At 47.4% G+C, this 19,748-nt stretch overlaps 5 protein-coding genes across 11 annotated transcripts in view; 1 reads left to right on the top strand and 4 right to left on the bottom strand.

Annotated features, from left to right (window-relative positions):
- Window positions 1-14,148, bottom strand: part of dpr6 (defective proboscis extension response 6) — a 104,226-nt gene extending 90,078 nt beyond the window's left edge. For all 6 annotated transcript variants that reach the window (XR_004470601.1, XR_004470602.1, XR_001453175.2 and 3 more), the window contains exon 1: window positions 12,552-14,148. The gene's annotated coding sequence lies outside the window, so the exon portion shown is untranslated. The remainder of the gene's footprint in view (window positions 1-12,551) is intronic.
- Window positions 14,149-14,749: 601 nt separating this feature from the next.
- Window positions 14,750-16,461, bottom strand: vnc (GNAT family N-acetyltransferase vnc). Its single transcript, XM_015187582.2, has 2 exons — window positions 16,359-16,461; window positions 14,750-15,701 (listed from the first exon to the last, which is right to left on the bottom strand). The coding sequence occupies exon 2, from the start codon at window positions 15,480-15,482 to the stop codon at window positions 14,877-14,879; it is 606 nt and encodes a 201-aa protein (XP_015043068.1). The 5' UTR covers window positions 15,483-15,701; window positions 16,359-16,461; the 3' UTR covers window positions 14,750-14,876.
- On the bottom strand, window positions 14,765-16,086 carry LOC4813911 (small integral membrane protein 13). Its single transcript, XM_015187583.2, has 2 exons — window positions 15,816-16,086; window positions 14,765-15,701 (listed from the first exon to the last, which is right to left on the bottom strand). The coding sequence occupies exons 1-2, from the start codon at window positions 15,892-15,894 to the stop codon at window positions 15,556-15,558; spliced, it is 225 nt and encodes a 74-aa protein (XP_015043069.1). The 5' UTR covers window positions 15,895-16,086; the 3' UTR covers window positions 14,765-15,555.
- Window positions 16,413-17,435, top strand: LOC4812800 (uncharacterized). 2 transcript variants are annotated; one of them, XM_001353673.4, is made up of 3 exons: window positions 16,413-16,499; window positions 16,560-16,877; window positions 16,941-17,435. In XM_001353673.4, the coding sequence occupies exons 2-3, from the start codon at window positions 16,569-16,571 to the stop codon at window positions 17,343-17,345; spliced, it is 714 nt and encodes a 237-aa protein (XP_001353709.2). In that variant the 5' UTR covers window positions 16,413-16,499; window positions 16,560-16,568; the 3' UTR covers window positions 17,346-17,435. The 2 variants fall into 2 exon arrangements, with proteins under 2 accessions (XP_001353709.2, XP_033240781.1); XM_033384890.1 differs by having other exon boundaries at window positions 16,455-16,504.
- A 12-nt stretch (window positions 17,436-17,447) lies between these two features.
- Window positions 17,448-19,674, bottom strand: Dronc (Death regulator Nedd2-like caspase). The gene is made up of 2 exons (XM_001353674.4): window positions 18,794-19,674; window positions 17,448-18,731 (listed from the first exon to the last, which is right to left on the bottom strand). The coding sequence occupies exons 1-2, from the start codon at window positions 19,253-19,255 to the stop codon at window positions 17,820-17,822; spliced, it is 1,374 nt and encodes a 457-aa protein (XP_001353710.1). The 5' UTR covers window positions 19,256-19,674; the 3' UTR covers window positions 17,448-17,819.
- Between the last annotated feature and the right edge of the window lie 74 nt (window positions 19,675-19,748).

The raw sequence follows: 19,748 nt of genomic DNA, 5'->3' as shown, positions 1-19,748 counted from the left end.
CGTGTGGCACATACATATATATATATATATATTCGAGAGCTCTGTACATGCAACATTTATATGCGCATTGAAACCGAAGTTGAGTAAAAATGTAAACAAAATTTTTGTTGCTGTGATGGGAACATGTATGGCTTTTTATGAAGAGCAAGCCTTTTGGCCAGAAAGCAGGCCAAATGGCCAGCAGCAGCAGTGCCAGTGCCAGTGCCAAACAAGTAGCCCAATCCGGAATGGGGGGGGGGGGCCTGGGAGCCCGTGTCCGCGTCCGTGTCCGGCAGAACGGCAGACAAATGCACTGGGGTGCCACAAACAGACAGGCAGACGGTAGACGCGCCGACTGACCCACTGACTGGCCAAGGCAGTATCTGTGTTTGTGTGGAACAGCATAACGAGGAGCTTAAATAATTAATATTACTCATACGCAGCGATGTCCGTGGAAAAAAATAACGATAGGGTATGGGGCACGGGGCACAGGGCCTGTTCTTTCTCTTCTGTTTATAGTACGAGTACGAGTACGAGCACGAGTATAAATCATAAAACGTGCACTCAGCGCGCATATTAAATCCATCGGGCTAATGAACACTGAAACTGATTGATGAACGCCTGAGTCGAGACGAGACGAGACGCTGCTACCAGCCGACGCAACTCCTTCTCCGATCTTCTTGCATCTGTATCTGTATCTGTTGCTGTTGGCTGTTGGCTGTTTCGTGTAAACTTCAATTAATAACAGAAAAGCGCGCAAAAGTTTCACTTTGCCATCAGCATTAACATTTTGCATTCATTCATTAGGAGCCAAAGTTTACGCCGATGATAAATTGTGGAAATTTTTGGCGGAAAACTGAAGCCATCACCGGGTGGATGGGAGGGGGAGGGGGGGTAGAGGAAATCAAACTTCTTCACTAATTCATTTTCGTTTCGGGGGAAAATGGAAAATGGAAAAATATGTGAACCTTTTTAAGGGCTCCTCCAAGACCTTTCCTAATCAAGATGAACAGCGGATCCCGAGAACTTTTGGGGGGGTTTACATACGTCACTGCATGGAGACACCCCCCCTCCTGGTGTGGAGGCTTTGAACGATGGTCGTCCGAATTATCCCTTTTTTATCTTCTTTGGGTACAAAATAGTCGGAATCATTGTTAATCAGGGTGAAGCATCAACAGTTTGCAGGCCCGTCTTGCCCTTTCCCCGCCCCTCTGGCATTGCTTGGGTATCAAATAGTCGAACCCCCCCGTTGGGGCACACACTCCGTCTTGTTTTCCAGCCATCTTTTGTTGTTCTTCTCCGGGTCTTTGGGGACAGAACAGAGCATAATTTGAATTATTAATTAGCGCGTAATTAGTCGGGTTTTGATGCCGCATCTTTGTGCCGGTTTTGTCCGTTCTGACCACGTCTTGCGGCCATAATTTTAATGCACGCCCCAAGCCTTTGATCTTCCCGGGGATTCTACGTCTTTTGATTACCTAATTCATTTACCTCTCTGCCCGACACCAAAAGTTGTCCCTCTGTGAAATGCATAGAAATTTATCAGCCAAAAAATAACTCATTATGTGTCAAAAGCGTCCTTGCCCCAGAGCCCGAGCCCAAGCCCAACACCTCCCCCCCCCCTTGACCCAAATTAAGAGCGGAACTCAAATCTGAAAGTTTTGCTTTATATTAGCTGCCACTCCGCCACACTCCTGCATTCGGCCATGGCTCGTTGCAAAGGCCAACAACCGCGCGCGCGTCTGTCCGCGCAATTAAAGCCAAGCCGGCCCCGTCCTGCTGCTCCTGCTCCTGCTCCTGCTCCTCTGCCAGTGGCTTATCAAGTGAAGCCCGAGCACTCGAGTGCCGAGAACTCAAACAACATAAAATGACAGCAGTCTTGTTTATTTTTATTCAACGTTCAGTTCAGTTCAGCTCCGTTCTCTTCTCCTCTGTTCTGTTCAACTGCTGTGCTTAAAATAGTCAAAAAGTTTTAATGACTTTATCCTCGACTAAGCGACAGCAGAGAAATGGAAAAAAGAATTCATAAAATTAGCCACAATCTTTTGAGGACTGCGCGACACATATTGTAAAGCGTAAAATGTAAAATGGAAGCCGAATAAACTCGAAATTGTATACAAATTAAAGGGAAATATGTGTGTGCCACAGCGCGAAAAGTTGTTAAAAGTCAATTCGCATTTTCATAGAATTTTTGATAAGGCCCCTGCCCCACCCAACCACACAGCCCCCTGCCCCTTGCCCCCTGCCCCTTGCCACTGCTAGTTTTTGCCCAAAATCGCATAAAATTACGTCAATAAAAAAAGGTAAGCAAACAGTGTTTCCCATTTATATGCATACACGAGAGGGTCCGCTTACCGCTTAGCACTCACCACTCACCTTTCACCTCTCACGGAAGAATATACTATGTAGATTTGTGGGGGGGTGGTCGAGTGGGGGGTGGGGGGGAGCCCGCCTGCTGGCATTTTATCGAGCAAACTTTTCGACATATAATTCACACCAGCTGCTAATTTAAGCGCCCGAATTAATGACCCGGGCATAAAATCCTGCGAGTCCTACACGAGACTTTGGACCGAAGCAGGTCCCCGCAGGGTGCATGGCTCGTGGGTCAAATGTCAGCCAGATTTAGTCATAAAAATCTTTATAATTGATGGCTCTTCCAGGCACTGTAACCTCGAGTGGTTCAATGACAGTAATTCGGATTCGGGAAGCATTTGTTTTTAGTTTTAGATTCCAATCATGGGCTTATATAATAATCAACTCAAACCCTGAGATCTCTGGTTTAGCCCTGCTTTGCCCTCGAAACTTCTTTGGTAAAATATTATTCCATTTCGAGTCGCATTTTCATTGGGCAAGTTTTTATGCCTTCGCTTAAGTAACTTTTGCCGCATTCGACTGCGGCACAATATCTAAAGTTTCCCCCAATTATGAGTTCAATTATAAGTCCCTCCGGGGAAAAGTCCAAGCCCTCCTGAGAGACGGGGCCGGCGATTGTCCACTTTCAGTTGCCGTTTCGTTTTGCATTAACAAACGGAAACTGTTTAATTTTTGGTCAAAACATTTGCTCCGCTTGATGGCCCTATAAAAGAGCAACCAGAAACGAATTTGTATTTTCACGCTCGCCCCCGCCCCACCATTCTACAGCCTGCCTGGGGGCCCGAGGCTGAAAGAGGGGGCTTTCCCCTCCCCCTTTTGGTGTCCCTTTTATCCACGCGTAACTTTGACGTTTGGTCTGTCAAAGTTTTGTGGAGCACTGGCCACCGACTGGGGCTGTCTTTCCCTGTTCGTCGGATCTCTCTCCGGCCATCGTATGATTAAATCACAGCCCCACAAACTGCATTAAAAAAGTTATAGAAAAAACAACGGATAAGCAAGCGAAATCCCCAGTAAATAAAATTGCATTATGTGTAGTACTTCGTTTATATCGTATTTTTTTATTTTTTATTATTATTTTTTTTTTGTTGTTCGCTTTCGAGCGGCAAATACTGTTGTTTGTCTTTAGTTTTTGACTTAGTTTATTATTGTTTTGTTGCATGGCAATTTTTAATAGTTGTGTGCACGAGTATGTGTTCTGTAAATACAGGCCAAAAAAAAAATAAGAAATAAAAAATAAAAAAATATATCAGCATTCCCTGGGGGGCGAAAAGCGCAAATAAAATTCAAATGAAATTTGTGCTAATAAAATTCAGTTACAAAGTTTTTCGGCAATGGCATAGCAAAAATATGACTTCGAAAAAGCGGACCCGTGGACCGCCGTGAAATGTCCTATTTACACAGTCAAAACACACACACACACACACTAAAGGGGGGAGGGGTGGGGTGTGTAGGGGTGTGTAGGGGTGTGTAGGGGCGTTGCATAAATTAGGACGAACCCCCGCAATACATCGCATTTGACATTTGACCCGCTTGACCGGAGAGCATCAGCCACAAAATTGGCAACTGCCATCCGCAGATGGTTTTTCCCATTCAACCATTTACCCGACCAGGCTGCCATTTTGCCAGTTACGATTTTAACATTTTACCATTTTATACCATTTTGTAGCATTTATCGGTGTGGACGATGGATGCTGGATGCTGGATGCTGGATGGTACTCCCTGTCTAAGTGAATTTTCACGCCGCCATGGCCATTGTCGCCACTGTGTGTGTGTGTGTGTGGGTGTGTGTGTGTGTGTGCCACGTGGCTTAATTGAGAGGATTTAAGCGGTGTCCCACATGCGGAATTCTCCGCCGCTTGCTGGCTGCCACTACACTATTCCAAGGTCTGGCAATCTCTTTATTGAAAAGAATAGAACTTACGGACTTGCAATTAGATAAATCAAGGCAGGTAAACAAGGCAAAAGGGAAGGGGGAGAGTGAAAGCCAATGCCTCTGCCTATTTTCTTATGTTTTTTTCGAGGCTCTTCCCGGATTGGTAGCACTTACTCCACTATTTGTTGGCAGTACTCTTTTTCTTTCATTGGCCATCTATCACTGGCCGATACTTAAACAAGCTTCAATCAATTTAGAGTGTTTCCTTAAATTTCTTGAAGGATACGTGCCAGTTGTGATCCATCGTTGATCCATCTCAAACGCAGATTAGGCAAACATTATGCCACTCGGGCGGGGCCACTCGAATGGCTGCTTGACCCAATGGGTCGTCTAGGCCCCATTAAAAATCTCTAGTGGCGGCGCCGCCTCGAGCGACATTATGTCCATGTTGGGGTACATCTTCTGCCAAGGAGGCACTCGCTTACAGCCGCCGTCTAGGCCGTGGCGTGGCCCCATCTCTCGGCTCTCGCATCCGCATTAATTTGCGCCCATTGTGCGAGTGTTCTAGATCCTTGGTGGCTCCTGCGAGGACTCCTATATCTCTCGCTTTTGTTTTGCATTGTCACGCAAAGTGTTGCTTACAGGGCGGCGGGGGTTCCCCCCCACTCGTCCCCCACTCGTCCCCCACTCGTCACCCACTCGATGTTATCGCGCATCAACAAGGCATAATAAGGAGGGCACGCGCTTACCCACTTGGCTAAGACAAAGATGCTACCCTCTCGCTCTCACACCCTGCCTCCCCCACGGTGCCACGGTGGGGCATTTGCACCCAGCTTGACTTTTTTTAATATCCCTGATATTTGCGCCTGTTATCATTCGATGGGTGCTGCCGCTGCCGCTGCTGCTGTCTGATGCTTGATGCCTCTGGGCTCTGTGCCTCCTGCTGTGTCTAGTTGTTCGGTGCCGCCCCAACTCCTGTGTGGCACGCCCCCTAGCTGCCGCTGCCGCTGCTGCTGCTGCTTCTCTTGTTATTCATGTCGTCATTTCCTATTGTCGTCGTTGCTGTAATTGTTGTTGCCATTCTGGTTTCCATCGCTCGTCCTACATGCGCGCCCAGCAACTTGTTTTCATTTTACGCTTGCCTGCCGCTTTTCAGCCATCCCTTGGTCCTGGTCCTGGTCGTGGTCCTGGTCCTGGTCCTTGCTCCTGCGCCAGCTACTGCTCTGCCACCCAGCTGCTGTTGTCATTTTGTACAATTTTGCGCTCTGATTTTTAAATATAATCCAAAAGCAACGCTTCCTACTGCTGCTCCTCCTCCTCCTCCTGCACCTCCTCCTTCTGCTGCTCGTCCTTCTGCTCCTCCCCCTTCCGTATCCGTATCTGTATCTGTATCTGTGTCTCTGGCTGTGAATTGTTGGGTGGCTCCAAGTCACGCGATATCGCGAAATCCGCTTTAGCGGAAATCTAATTGCACATCATCTCTCTCTCTAGCTTCCTTTCCCTGTGCCCCCCACCCCACTCTTTCCCCCCTCCGCCACCCCCCTCTGGTCTTGGATGCTGGCTGTGGCCGTAGGCTGATTTTAACATAATGCTTTTTTAAATGCAAAGTTACAAAAACACTCGCTTGTTGCCCGCTGCTCCGGCGGCCCCACAGCGACCTGCCACAGTCCACAGTCCACAGTCCTGCCCCTTGCCACTGCCACTGCCCCTTGCCACTGCCCCTTTCTCCTGCTTGCTATGTATTAGCACATTTTATGGCAGCGTCCGCCGCCATCCTCCAGCATCGCATTAGCATAAAGCAGACACAAAAGGCAAAAAAAAAAAAAAACCAAAAAAGGGAAACGAAATAAAACAAGTTGAAATTATTTTGTGTCCTTTGTTGGGGAGGCTCGACTCTGGGATACCCCGCCCACCCCCGAAAAAGCGCACACTATACACCCATCAATCCCTAGGCATAGCCCCACCAAAAACATATATATTTCCCAGCATGTACAAATATATATATATATCTTTGGTACTATTTCCATGTTAATTACAGACTGAATTTTCCTTAATTGCCAGGGGATTATCATTCAAGTGTAATTAAGACTTCATCATCATCATCATCATATTTATTTGGCGAAAACTCTTTGTAAATGTAGAGCAATGACAGCTTAATGCTTAATGGTATTTATTTAATAAACAGCTTGAAAGATTTCCAAGTCCGAAGAGATCTGATTTGTGTGTTTCAAAAGCTTACGGATGATAAAACTGATAAGGGATCTCGCTCTTGGGAGATTTTTCGAACCCTGCTTAAATACGTTAAACAAAAAAAACCCCCCTCTTCAGAGGTTTACAGGGTATTAACGCCCTTGCGAGCACACACAAAGAGAGAAAAATATACTATATATATTTATAAATTAATTTGCGGTCGCGCTGACATTTGACTTTTGCTCATGTGGTGGCCCAAACAGCCGCGTGTCCAGCGGGCAGGCTTTCTTTTAATTAATGAAAATATTTGGGCGGCAGAAAGGACACCCGCAAAACCAGAAGCCAGGCCCGATCCGGCCCAAAGCAAAGCAAAGCTAATGCATTCTCCGGTATGTGGCGCCTACATGACAGGCACTAATGCATGTTGGCCAAATATTTGGCCCTAATCAAATTGCAGTCAATAGCCCGATAAACACTATTGACAACGCATTTCCATAAGCCCAACACACACCTCCCAATCGCACGGACACGTGGATCCAGATTCCGTTTTCATTTACAGATTTCCACCGTGGCCGTGTGGGGTTTTTGTCGTTTGTCGAGCAAACAAATATTCGGACGTCGGCCAACAGAGGCCATCGGAGAGACAGAGAAAACTAAATTTTAATTAACTGCCAGCGGGGGAAAAAGGATTTCGCCCGATGCTTTTCCACTGGCAAAGTGTCAATAAGTCGTGTGTCCACGTCCAAACATCCAAACATCCATCCATTCGCCCCCCAAAAAACAAATACGAGTGCGAATCAGAATCAGAATCAGAATGCGAATGCGAAAGCCCCACAGCGGCGGAACAGAATACGTTTTGATCTCAGGCGCGATTGCGGAGCAATTTACTTTTTCCCGGAAAAGTTGGCAACTTATTTAAGGTTTCGACAGGTTGAAGAACGTCGCTGGAGCGGGGTTGCCACACTTCCTTGCCGCTTCCTTGCCACACCACACACAGCGGGGGGGCTGCCATATGCGCAATATTCTCGCCAATTGAGCATTTGATTTGACTGCCAAAACGGTGCCGCGAACTGCCTTTGACAGCAGGCGGCAGGAGGCAGGAGGCAGGAGGCAAGCCGTAGTTTTGAGAGCTATCGAATAAGGAATAGACACAGGATGAACCAGGATGAGCCAGGAGACGGGAGGCTGTGGCAAAAGAGGCGTCGCTGTAGAAGAAGCGCCAAAAGGAAAAAAAGGTTTCAATGTGGCAGTTTTGTTTTTTGTTTTCTGGCTGCCTCAACGCCATTTCCATTTACGTTGTTTACTCTCTCTCTCTCTCTCTCTCTTTTCAGGTCTGGCCAAGAAGAGGGTTTTGGGCCTGCTGTTGCCAAAAGGCAAACGACACCCGCCGCTTGATAGGATGCGATGTGCGGGTCATATAATGGCCAGAGACACAGACACAGACCCTTTCCCCGCCGTCGCATAGGTGAGAGAGAGAGAGTGCCTGCACGGCGAGAATATCTGCAAAGACGACCAGTATTTCAGTCGATCTCCAGACAAAGATAACGATAATCCTGGAAAACAAATTATTGATTCAAACATGGCATCGGTTTCTGGGAAAAAGCAGCGTTTAATGGGATGTCAGATGGAAAGATTACCCCGAGAGATTGTTCTACACTCAAAGAAAGGGGAGATTGCCTGGAAATATATTTTCTCTTTTGGGTTTCTCTACTTTTTGTTGCCCCTGCACTTCTCTCAGTGTAGTCGAGTGTGGCACCTGTAACGGTGGCGATAACCAAAGCTCTCTGCTTGTTTTGTGCGCGTTGCGTGTTTATTTTTTTCACCTTAGCCGCCCACTACCCCCCTCCCATGTCCATCCCCTTCCCCTCCTCTGTACCCTATCCACTCGTTACATCTTTTTTGTGTCACTTTTTGCCATCTGTGTGGGTGTGAATTTTAGTGTGAGAGTGTATTAAAGAAACATCTGGAGCCCCGTCTCCTCGGGGCAACGCCTTCTTTTGCTTAAATTTAATTTAAAGGATCATAGAGAAGGCCCACTCCCCCGAAGGGAGCGTTGAGCCAATGCAAACAGAATCTGTAAGCTGGCCCATAAATATGGTAGGGCGTGGGCGTGGGCCTGGGCCTGGGCGTGGCTGCTGCAGCGCAACATTGACACAGCATCAAAAATTAGCGTGACGGAGCCTTAATGGTGACCCGAAGTTCGGGGAGGCACAATGGAGGCCAGGCCGTGGGCTTTTGTTGGTCAACAGTCGAGGTTCCTTAGACGGTTAGTCACGAGGAGTAGAGGAGTGGGCTCCCAACTAGGGACTACACCCTTTTGTTGAGCGCCCTCAACCCGCCCCGCCCCGCCCCGCGCCGCCCCGCGCCGCCCCGCGCCGACCTTTGTCACAGATTCGACGACGCGCGACCCTCGGCTATTGAGATTTCACTTGAAATTAACATAATTCCTTCTTTTCAGTTTTCAGTTTTCCATTTTCCATTCCCCATTTCCCATTTTCTATTGCTTTTTTCTATTTCTATTGCTTTCTGGGGTCCCCACGATCGTAATAGAACGTAATGTAATGGTCTTTGTGTGTGTGTGTGTGTGTTTTTGATGATGATTATTATAAGTTTCATTTCGTTTTCATTTTTCCCTTTTTTTTTGTTTTTTATTGCTCAAAAACCTGAGTCCTGGGCGTTCGGACTTTGTCCATTAACCCAAAATGAGGTGCAATTGAAAATAATAATACCGGGGACCCCCAACGGGGATCACACTTTTGTCCATCCCCCTCCCCCCAAAAAACTTTCATTCTTACAGCCGGAGAGAGGCAGGAGCAGGGGCTGGGGCAGAGGCAAGGCCCGTCGCTGATTGTTTCGAAAAGATTTAGATTTCGGGACACCGTACAGGGGATCCCCATTCATTGGGCGGGGGAGGAAGGTGTGGGGGGGGGGAAGGGAAATCATAAATCTTTTTAATTTCATTGATCAACTTTTGGCCGAGAAAAGTTTTTGGGGCCAACACCCGGAGAAAGTTTCTCGCACTTGACTCTGTCCCTCAGGATATACAATATTCCCGACTGACATTTAAATCGATGAGAGATAAATACAAAAACTTAAACTTCCAATTCATTGCGGCCGAAATTATGTGACGCCTTATTTTGGGGGCTCTTTGGGCAACCATTTTTTCTCGATTCGGGCTGGGGCTTGGGCTCGGGCAGGGCCATACAAAATCATATTTAATGGGGAAACAGGAGCAGGCATGGAGCAGGCGGAGGCGCTACGCCACGCACGAGAGCATGTCGGAAGCGGCAAATAAATAAATGCCATTTGGGGATAGTTTTTTGTTTGGGGCCTGCTGCCTGATACACAGATAAGAGAGCTTATAAATTGAAATGGGACTGTGATTGGATGGAAATTAATGAGGCATATGCTACGCGTATGTGTCCCCCTCCAAAAACAGGCGGGGAGAGGGGCGCGGGTGCGGCTTAAAGAGGGCGTCGTGTGCCCTTAAAGAACATTGAACGGTATTCGACTTTAATTAACAGCCAGCTTTCGATTGAAAACTCCACCGGACACAGGACACCGGACACCGGACCTCCGCACTCCGCACGCATTCCCGCCGCGTGTGGCATGCAGCAGATTATAAATTCCCACACCTTGATAGCTTTGTTCATGGAAATGTAAATAAGCTGGCGGGAAACAGTGAGCGCCAACAGTATGCGAGGCTTTTGAATTTGCTGAAATAGTTGCGCGTGGGGCACGTGGAGGAGAGACTGCCCCACGATATTTCCTTGAACATCCTACCAGGATCCTACCTGTCGGTGTGCACTCGGAATGCAATAAATCTGTCAGAGAACGCCTTCATCAAAGGAGAGAAATCCCATTCAATTCGTCCTTTGAGAGATTCGATTTGATAAACACAATACACACAATGCGGGAAGGGACTGTGTTTTTCCAGCCCTTGAAGAAAAGTATTTTGCATTCTGGCATCATCCTCTGCTCTTTGCTCTTTGCCCTCTGCCCTTTGCTCTCTCTCTCTCCTTCTCGAGAGCGACTTGGTCTCGTCTCATTTAAGAGATATTTAATTTCAAGAAAATGAATTATAAATGCAATTTGAAATGGGAGATGATGTTTCGTTTCGCTCTGGCCTTTGCTTATGATGCATATCCCATCCTCTATCTCCTATCCTCTATCCTTTATCATCTCCGCTCTCCGCTCTTCTGGCGCTCTCCTACTCCGATGGCCTATGCAGAAAATTAATTACGCTGCTGAAAACTTCCATTCCTGAAGCTCTTGGTTGCGGATCCGGATGCCGATGGGGAAGCCAATGCGACCACAACACTGACCCAGTTGTTTAATTGAATTGAAGCCATAAACACTTGGATCCAGAGAGCCACAGCCACAGCCACAGCCACAGCCAGAACCAGAACCAGAACCAGCTGCAAAACCATCGCCAAAGCGACCGAGCGACCAAAGGCGAGTGAGAATGAAAAATTGCAATGGCCGATGGACGAATCGCTAAATAACTTTAATTAGTAGTGCGTTTCCGAGGCCATCAATCACTTTTGCCAGCGGATGCGGAAACACAAGGGGAAACGGAAATGCCAGCGGAAATGCCACGTGGCCCAATGCTAAGGAGCACTTTTGACAGCTGCTGCGCCGCCCTGTCCCCCCCTGTCCCCTCCCCTGTCCCGCCTGTCCTGTCCCTGTCGCTTATGCAGTGACACCAAAATTATTGTACACAGAAAAATTAAAGAAAAAGAAGCTGAGAATTAATCAAATTGCACATTTCATCAGAATGAAAACAACAAACAAGCGCAAATGTGCGACGGCCCCTCCGCCCCCCACACCCCCCGCTCCGTGCAATTCTTTGCCGATTTCCAGGGAAAAAAACAAAAAAAAAAGTTGTTGACATTTTCTGAGCCAACACGCAGCATCAACAGAAGCAACAAAAGCAGAGAAAAAGTAGTAAACACTTGACAAGAGGCAACAAAAAAAAGGAACAAAAAAAAAAGAAGACGGAGGAACGGCAGAGTAGAATACACCGACTTTGAGATACCCTACGCTACTTTGAATACAAATTAAGAATTAATAACACACTTGAGAAAGATCTGAACAGCAGAAAATGATTGAAAGGCGGGAATAAGAAGCATTGCTAAATGATTTGAGGAATATCTGGATAAAGAAATCCACCAACTTGGAGCCATATATCATTGAGGACATTGGGCACACCGCAGATGTTTGGTTTGGTTTCCTTTCGTTGGGAACATCCCAAAATCCGCTTCCTTCCGAGTGTTGCAAACATCTGCACAATATTAACATTCCCTTCCGCCTTACGAGTGCCCGGATGGATATACATCTACTCGTACTCGTAAAGACAACTGCAAAGGCAAGAAAGAGCGAGGCAACAGCAGCAAATGTTTGCTTAAAAATGATGCGAGTGCCAGGAGAAGAAGGAATTCGGTGGGTGGACATACATAGCTGCTGATGCTCCTCCTTCAGCTCCTTCTACTTCTGCTTCTGCTTCTGACAGTTGCAAGACGCGTTGACAGTGACAAAGACAATCATGATCCTTGGGCGGACGACGAACACGATGATGATGATGATGATGATGATGAGGATGATGATGACGCGGACGATGGTTATGAATGGCGATGGTGATGGTGCTGCTGATGAGAGGAGGCCAACATTTGGCATAATCCTGCTGACAAAATGTCATTACACCATCTACATAGTGAAGATGCCTTTTGAAGTTCCTTCAAAAACAGAAGGAGCGTCAGGGGCTTCCTCCTCGCAGCAGGGGGGGGGGGGGGGGGGGGGGGGGGCCAACAGAGTGTGGGGGGACACAATGACACCCCTGTGAGTGTATTTCCATATTGAAGAAGAGAAAAGTTTTTCAAGAATATTTATGAACAATTATTTGATTATTTCGAGAAGCCTTCGCTGTAGGAAGACCCTAGAAGATCTTCTATTGTTATATAGTAGTGGTAATGCTTTCACATATCCGTACAAAGGGGTCGTGAACTCTGTACGTGGCCAAACATTTTTACAATATCATAATACCCTTCTGGCCAAAGTGGAGAGGGGGCTTGTGGGGGCGTGGGGCATACAATCATATCACAACAATGTGTATATCATTCCTCTAATGTTGACTTACCGCGCGAGTGGTCCTGTTTTGGAGTAGTCCTTGTCCTGGGAGTCTGTTTCTGTTTCAGCAGTTTATCCACTTCCGCGTGTTTCCCCCTGTAGCCATAGACACAGGACACGGGGCACGGGACACGGATGCGGGCCTTGGATGTCGGATGGAAGTCACGCGAGAAGTCACTCCACACTCCACACAGTCACAGTCATTGACAAATGGCCAAAGAGTGAGTGAGCGAGACAGAGAAAACTTTTCACTTTTGTCTTTATTATATATTGTAGATGTGTGTGTGTGTCTGTGTGTGTGTGTGTGTTGCAGTCTGTTTTTTTTTGGGGGGTACTGGTACTCCCCCTTCTCCACTGCTCTTTCGTCGGTTGAGAATTGCAATGCTCCTCCTCTCCTCTCCCCTCCTCTGCTCTCCTCTGCTCTGCTCTCCTCTGCTCCGTTATGTTCTGCAAGTCTTAGGCTTCCACTGGTCTTTCGTTTCAGACTTCTGGCACTTTTTCTCCGCCTCTGGTCTTGGGCTTGCACTTCTGCTCCTCCCCTGGTTTAGGCTGCTTTCTCGCGTATTGGCCTAGTTTGTCTCGGCTTTCGGTGGGCCTGGGCCTGGGCCTGGGCCTGGACCGGCACTTGTCTAATGCTTTGTCTGCCAGACGGGGCGACGCTCTGTCTTTGCTGCGTCTCTGCCTGCACTTGAGGAACACTTCTCTTCTCCTTTCTCTGTTCTCTGTTCTCTGTGTCGTGTGTGTGTGAGTGTGTGTCTGAATGAGAGTGTGGTTGAATTAGCGGGGGATATAACAGGCCAAGACACGAACTTTTGACCCCGTTCCGACCATCATAGGCAACAATAACAGCTGCTTGCGAGAGGAGGCTTATCGGGGAAAGGGCTTTTACTTTTTTTGCGCGTCTGTGTTTGTGTGTGTGTGTGTGTGTGTGTGTTTTGTACTACTGGCCGGCTTTTGGATTTCCACTTTGTTTGCACATTCACCCAAAAAACAACACGGTACTAGGCTGGCTTACACAGTGTGTGTGCTTACAGTTATGGCGGTGACTTATAGTTTTTGCCTTTGTTTATTGATTACCATTACCCAGCGCCGGCAGCGGGGGGCTGTACGACGCAAATCACAAAAATCAAAGCAATAAACAGTAAGTTTCATGCAAATTGCGGTTTATTTTTATCAGGCTGTCACTTTCACGCACACAGAGCGGGTAACGAAGGCACGAGCTCTTCCAGTGTCGCACGCGCGCTCACACTCTCGCAGTAAAACAGTTTTGGTTTTTGTTTATAAGTTTGATTTCAATATTCTGTCGATTGTTTTTACTGTTTTGCGCACATTTCACAGCATCATCTTACGTTGTTTGCTCCAAGCTTCAGAGATTGCAAAAAAAAAAACACCCGCTGACGATACGTTTTGTTGTAGCGCCTCTCGCTTCACGAAATTGAATGCGTAGCTTCCGAGTGGAGCTGCAGTGGAGCCGGCCGAAACATGTTTCATCGTGTTCTCGAGTTTGGGGGCTAAACATTTTCACATTCACAGCTGTGCCTGGCTCCACGTGCGGCCGCCAGCTGTTGCAGCTCACGCCTGCGCTGTTAACAGAAATGCTAAATTTCTCTGCTCTACATGCAGCTGTTAACTCTGTTGTCTGCTATCTCCATTCTTTTTTGCTTTTAACGTTATTGCTTACAAAATAATGGCCCCCCTTAAGAAGATATTAGAATATCCGAAAAGAGACAGAGTGGAGCTTCAGTACAGCCGAAGGAAACATGTTTCGAAACGCCCGCCTAGAAATGTTGCTGGTGCTGCAAAATGTTGCTCGGTCACATGTGGCCAGAAAACTAGTGTTGCTGAGACAAGAGGCTGTGAATCAGCTGCTCCCAACCCACGCATGCGTTATTAAATTATAGATAAGGGAAATTTACTTGGCTTTCCAAAGCAGGGAAATTTATAAAGCTCTTTTCCGTTATGGCACTGGAAAGTTGGAAGGCCAGTCCTGGAAGAGTTTTTGTGCACCCAAAAGTTGGCGCGAAACTTAACACTTCAAAAAAGGGACGATTTCTTCTGCATGAACGCGGCTAAGGACCAAAGGACGGGTCGCTTTTCAGCCCGCATTCCTAACTTTTCATGTCCCGAAGTTTTTATGGGAAAAATTCCACACACACGACCTTTTTTTCCTCTTTTCAGGATGATCCCAAAAAACAAACTGAAGCGCGATTCTTTGTCATTATCTTTGTTAAATTTTAGTTACGTTTTATGTGTGTGTAGTGTGCTACAATTATTACAAAAACCTAATGCACAAAAATGCAAAAAAAAACTTCAAAACTCAGCAGCCGCACGTTCTTCAGCCACAATGACCATCGTGGCCGCCGTGATGATTGTGGCCTCCAGAGCCGATGGCTTTCAGGTGGGTTTTGTCAACGCCAGTCGTCTCGTCGTTGGCCCCATCCTTGGTGTTGGGCTTGTCGTCGTCGTCCTCGGCGAATTCGCTGAGGTCGCGACGCATGGCATAGGCGTCCTCCCCGTCCGCATAGTACTTGGGCTCCACCTCGATGATCTTGAACTTCAGTGAGTTGGTGTAAAGATTGAGCGCGGCTCGGTTGCTCTTGCGCACATGCAGCGACACGTACTGGGCGTTGAAGCATTCGACCATGGCCTGGGAGGCCTGGTTCATGAGCTTCTGGGCGAGGCCCAGGCGACGGTAGGAGCGCTTGACGGCCAGCGAAGTGATGTGGCCGTGGCGGCTCTCCTCGTTCGGCTCGGGCTCCTCCATTTTGGCCAGAACATAGCCCACAATGCCTCCCTTGTCGTCCTCGGCCACGTAGCTCAGCTGTGGCCAGGTGAGGCCGTGGTAGAAGTAGTACTTCATCTGATAGTTCTCGGGCAGACAGAGCAGGTTACAGTGCTGCATGGTCATCAGGTCCTCGGGCTTTGCACAGCGAATGTTCATGTTGAAGTTGTTGAAGATGTAAAAGGTTCTGGGACTGGAAATGGAACTAAAAGTGGAACTGGAACTGGGCGACTCAATCTCGGCGTGCCTTGCGTGCTCTTCCGTGCTGATGTTGCTGTTCCCAAACTACTTGCTGCTGCTCTTCTGGCTCTTCCTGACCCAGCAGTTCACGCACAAGACGAAATTTGGATAGAAATGCCTTCCAAATCAATAACCAGCCTGCAACGAGAGCAGAACAGGGTATTAGTCACGGTACAGGGTATTTCGAGGGACCCACATTTCCACAAAGTGCGTAATCATCGGCTGCCTGCTACTGCACTTGCTTCTGCTTACCCAACAAAATAATGGAAGCCACAATACTAATAGAAGCTAATACGGTGAGAATACAGCCCAGTGCCGTTTGCAGCGACATTCTTGCATGCAGTGCGCATTAAAAAAAGCAAAAAACTACAGGCTAAACTCCTAGTTCTTCGCGGGAATATTCACGTAAAAAAATGTTTATCACAATAGAAATCAGCTGTCGTGCATGTTGGATCGTTTTGCAGAACTGATGACCAGGGCAGCAACGACTAGTGGCAATAGAAAATATACCAAATTTTTACAAAAATTCAACAAATTTCGCAATAAGCGTTTTAAATGGACACTATTCGTTAAACTGGACTGGATTCGAACGCTTTTACTTTTAGTGCAACTGTTTTTCCAATGTTCTCATATGCCGCCACCTTTCGTTGCCACCAAAAGCCACATGGGGTTAGATTTTCGGCAATGCAAATTATTGGCACTCTCCGAGATTCCCGATAGGATACTCGACACTTTCAACAAAAAGCAGGATGCAGCAAATATATTCCCCTTGTATTAGTTTTATTTTATATCCACCTGACTTATTAATTTAATAAAATTCGCCGAGCACACTTTTGGAGCGCTGAACTACACCGGCACGAAAATATGTAGTGTTGTAAAGTGTAAAAAACTGTGCGTGTGTGTTGGTTTGGATGAACAGCTGTTTTCCGTAATTGGGTAAGGTAACACTTTTTCGCATATTCATTTAATTCACTCAAAACAATTTATTTACGTTAGTTGAGCAAAATGCAAGAGTTTTCGGCCAAGCGCAATGCACTCTTCGCGTGCCTCGACGACGCCAGCAAAGAGCTCAAGGGGACGGCCCTGGATCAGAGCAAGGCCAAGTCGTACACAGTGAATGCCCTCGAACAGCGAGCAGGAGGCGACGCCGGATGTGGACAGGTCATGCACTATCGCCATGGCCGCAGCATTGATTGTGGCACTGAGCCCGAGGTGGGCCAGCTGAAACGCATGAGGGGCAAAGAGAGTATATTCAAGAAGCCGGAAATGCCCATTGGACGCTGCCTGAAGCCCCGCAAGACACCCGACTACCAGGTGAGCAGCGGTCCATGCTCTCTCCATTAAGAGATTTTAACAAGATCGTGGTTCCTTTTCCAGATGAATCCCCACAAGTGGAAAAAGTATTCCCTAGAAGATGTGGACATATCCGATCAAAGCAACTCCAGCGCCGCCTTGTCTTTTCTGCGGCAAATGGATGCCCAACGCCAGACGGAAGCAGGCGACGATGCAGAGATGGACGCTGGAGGCAAGATTGAATTCAAAAAGAAGAGCAAACTGAATCGTAATCTCAAGAAGCTGGAAGCCGAAGAAGTGGCCGATGTGGAGCTGGACAAACCCCGGCTTAGGGGCTCCAAACTGGTGATGCCCGAATACATCATTGGCCAGAAGAAGCCGCAAAAGCAAACAAAATCGAAACCCAGCGACAATAAAATCCGTGCTGCTGGCAAACTGCAGCTGTCCCACTTGGCGGAAGAGGATGGTGATGATGATGATGTGGCTTAGGATTTACGTCAACTGTAGATATAGATTTAAACTTTACTTAATAGTCTTTACGTATAATGTAAATATATAGTATCCCAAACCGATGTCGTATCTAAATTGCGGTTTTGTATCCCAATATCTTCATCAAAAGATATGGGAATCGATCGAATTTTATTATGCAAATGTATGTATAATCAATTGAGGGGAGTGTATATTGCATCTAGAATTGTCATACTTTATGGTAACCACTTTGATCACTAATAACTATCACTAAAATTCCTTATCATACCTCTAAGGAGGTAAATACAAAATGTAAAAAGAGGGCTGAGTATTTGGACAAATAGAGAGACAGGACACAGTATTGAGGGTATTTAGCACACGAGAGCACAAGACACATAATCTAAAATACATAAATGCGACGAAACTTACATAGGATACATACAAGAAATGCAAATATTCAGTCAGGAATGCTTTCATTATATGCAATGGCAGTGGCTATTCCGTGTAGAAGCCGGGATTGAAGTAGAGTTTCTTATTAAAGCCGAGATTATCGAAGGAGCCCGTCTGCATGGAGCCCTTGCTGGTCCTCATGTGGCCCACCAGCTCGTTGGTCTTCTTCAGTATATCCTCCACGGGCGTGTTATGGGCGTGGTCGGCCATCATGTCGCAGAACGTCTGGATATACCAGCTGCCCGACTCGGCGTCACGATGGGTCACATAACCCGGGGTGCTGGCATAGCAGACCAGAGTGTCTGACAGGGATGGGACATTGGTATAGATGGAGGGTCTGCCCTCGGTCTCAACAACAGTCTCCTCCTGACGACTCAGACGGGAAGCCGCAGTGCCTATGGAGTCAAAGTGGTTAATGCGCTGCCCCAGATCGGCTTCTCTGCCCCGACAAAAGGGAAAGATCAACACCTTTGGCTTGTGCACCAAGTACGGGCTCACACTGGCCTGGAAATAGTTCTTGATCTTGTGGACATCCACCACCGAGCCGTCGCCAAACTCCACTTTATCCATTTCCCCGACACGCTCGCCGTGCGTCATCAGCACCATGACAAAGCACTCGGTCTGCTGTGCGTACTTCGACGAAGTGACCTTGCCGAGTGTGTCGAAGAACTGCTCCTGGTTCATGTTGTTGTAGGCGAATATCGTGAAGCCCATTTCCCTGAACAGGTGGATCAGCGAATCGCTGTCTACTTCGGCCCCGTTCCTCTTGCGCTCAGTATCCGGAAAGTCTATGATATTGATCATCAACAGCACGCCCCGATAATGCTGCGACTGCATGTTGTACGTGCCAACCACTTCGTCGGTATGGACTCTGTCCGACTTCTTGACATCACGCTTTTGTCCATCAACGGGCTCCGTGTAGGGGATTAGCGTTCCACCTGCTTCATTGTATTCTCTCTGAAAAGCATGTAAGTAATTGAATATAAGGGTCACAGAACGGGCAGAGTAGAGGAACACACCTTGCTGACACATGCACCATCTCTGTCCGCCGTCGCCGTCGGCGCTGGCGACGGGGTATCCACTATGTCGGCCGACTTGCGGGTGATCTTCCTCTCGTTGATGGATATGAAGGGGGAGCCGGAATTCTGCTCGGAAACATCCTCCAGCAGCTTCACCGCCTGAAGACTCCCCACATTGCGCAGGACAGTAATGAGCTGGTTGTAGGCCGCTGGACCACGCTTGGTTATCTTGATTAGGAGCCGCCTGTGCTGCTCCAGCTGGCTGTCCTCCTTGCTCATGTTAAAACCTGCGCCGCTGAGGTCTTCGACATTGCGCAGCATGTCGGGCGACAACAGGTTTATTCGAACACACTCCTCCCTGATGCGCGTATAGTTGGTGCATTTCACCAGCTCATCGAGGTGCTCGTTGATGTGATCGCGATGCTTTTGGAGCATTCCGATTTCTCGCCTCGAATGCTGCATCTTGGAAGCACTTATATGGAGGCGGTGTGAAGGACAGTGGGGAAAATTGATCGAATTGTTCTGGCAGTTTCAATCTCCAATTGGCAGTGATATTGGCAATGAGTCACCTTCGGAATGAGGAGGTCTTTCCGTCTTTCCGTGACTGGACGACTTTCGGACGAAGTTGCTGTTCTCGTTTCTTTGTCTTCGTATTCGCGCTCGCAGCAGCAAACTTCACAGCAACTCTCTTGCTGGCGTGTTCCTTATTTTTTCAAAAGCAAATTACTTAGCATATATTGAACTAAATTGCACCAATTATTAAAAAAAAAAAGAATACTATGCTATTTAAATAAAATTTCTTTTAAAACAAAAGGAATATGCCTGTGGCAGTAACTGAGCGCGCGATAAAGTGGTGGGGACACCAGAGTGACCGAGTATTTATCGTTAAAATATACCGTCCATCCTCAGAAATATACCAAAAACTACCGTCTCATTTTCAAAATATACCGTAAAT

This window comes from Drosophila pseudoobscura, chromosome X (assembly GCF_009870125.1).
Source record: "Drosophila pseudoobscura strain MV-25-SWS-2005 chromosome X, UCI_Dpse_MV25, whole genome shotgun sequence".
In the NCBI taxonomy this organism is placed as follows: Eukaryota; Metazoa; Arthropoda; class Insecta; order Diptera; family Drosophilidae; genus Drosophila; species Drosophila pseudoobscura.
The sequence above is the reverse complement of the archived record's forward strand: the minus strand, read 5'-3'. Positions and strand labels throughout refer to the sequence as shown.

Bases quoted from the DNA above. Each gene is read 5' to 3' on its own strand.
- vnc (XM_015187582.2), bottom strand. From the start codon at position 15,482: ATGAACATTCGCTGTGCAAAGCCCGAGGACCTGATGACCATGCAGCAC.
- LOC4813911 (XM_015187583.2), bottom strand. From the start codon at position 15,894: ATGTCGCTGCAAACGGCACTGGGCTGTATTCTCACCGTATTAGCTTCT. The intron at 15,702-15,815 runs GTAAGCAGAAGC...CTCTCGTTGCAG, and splicing joins GGCTTCCATTATTTTGTTGG to GCTGGTTATTGATTTGGAAG.
- LOC4812800 (XM_001353673.4), top strand. From the start codon at position 16,569: ATGCAAGAGTTTTCGGCCAAGCGCAATGCACTCTTCGCGTGCCTCGAC. The intron at 16,878-16,940 runs GTGAGCAGCGGT...TTCCTTTTCCAG, and splicing joins GCAAGACACCCGACTACCAG to ATGAATCCCCACAAGTGGAA.
- Dronc (XM_001353674.4), bottom strand. From the start codon at position 19,255: ATGCAGCATTCGAGGCGAGAAATCGGAATGCTCCAAAAGCATCGCGAT. The intron at 18,732-18,793 runs GTGTGTTCCTCT...CATGCTTTTCAG, and splicing joins ATGGTGCATGTGTCAGCAAG to AGAGAATACAATGAAGCAGG.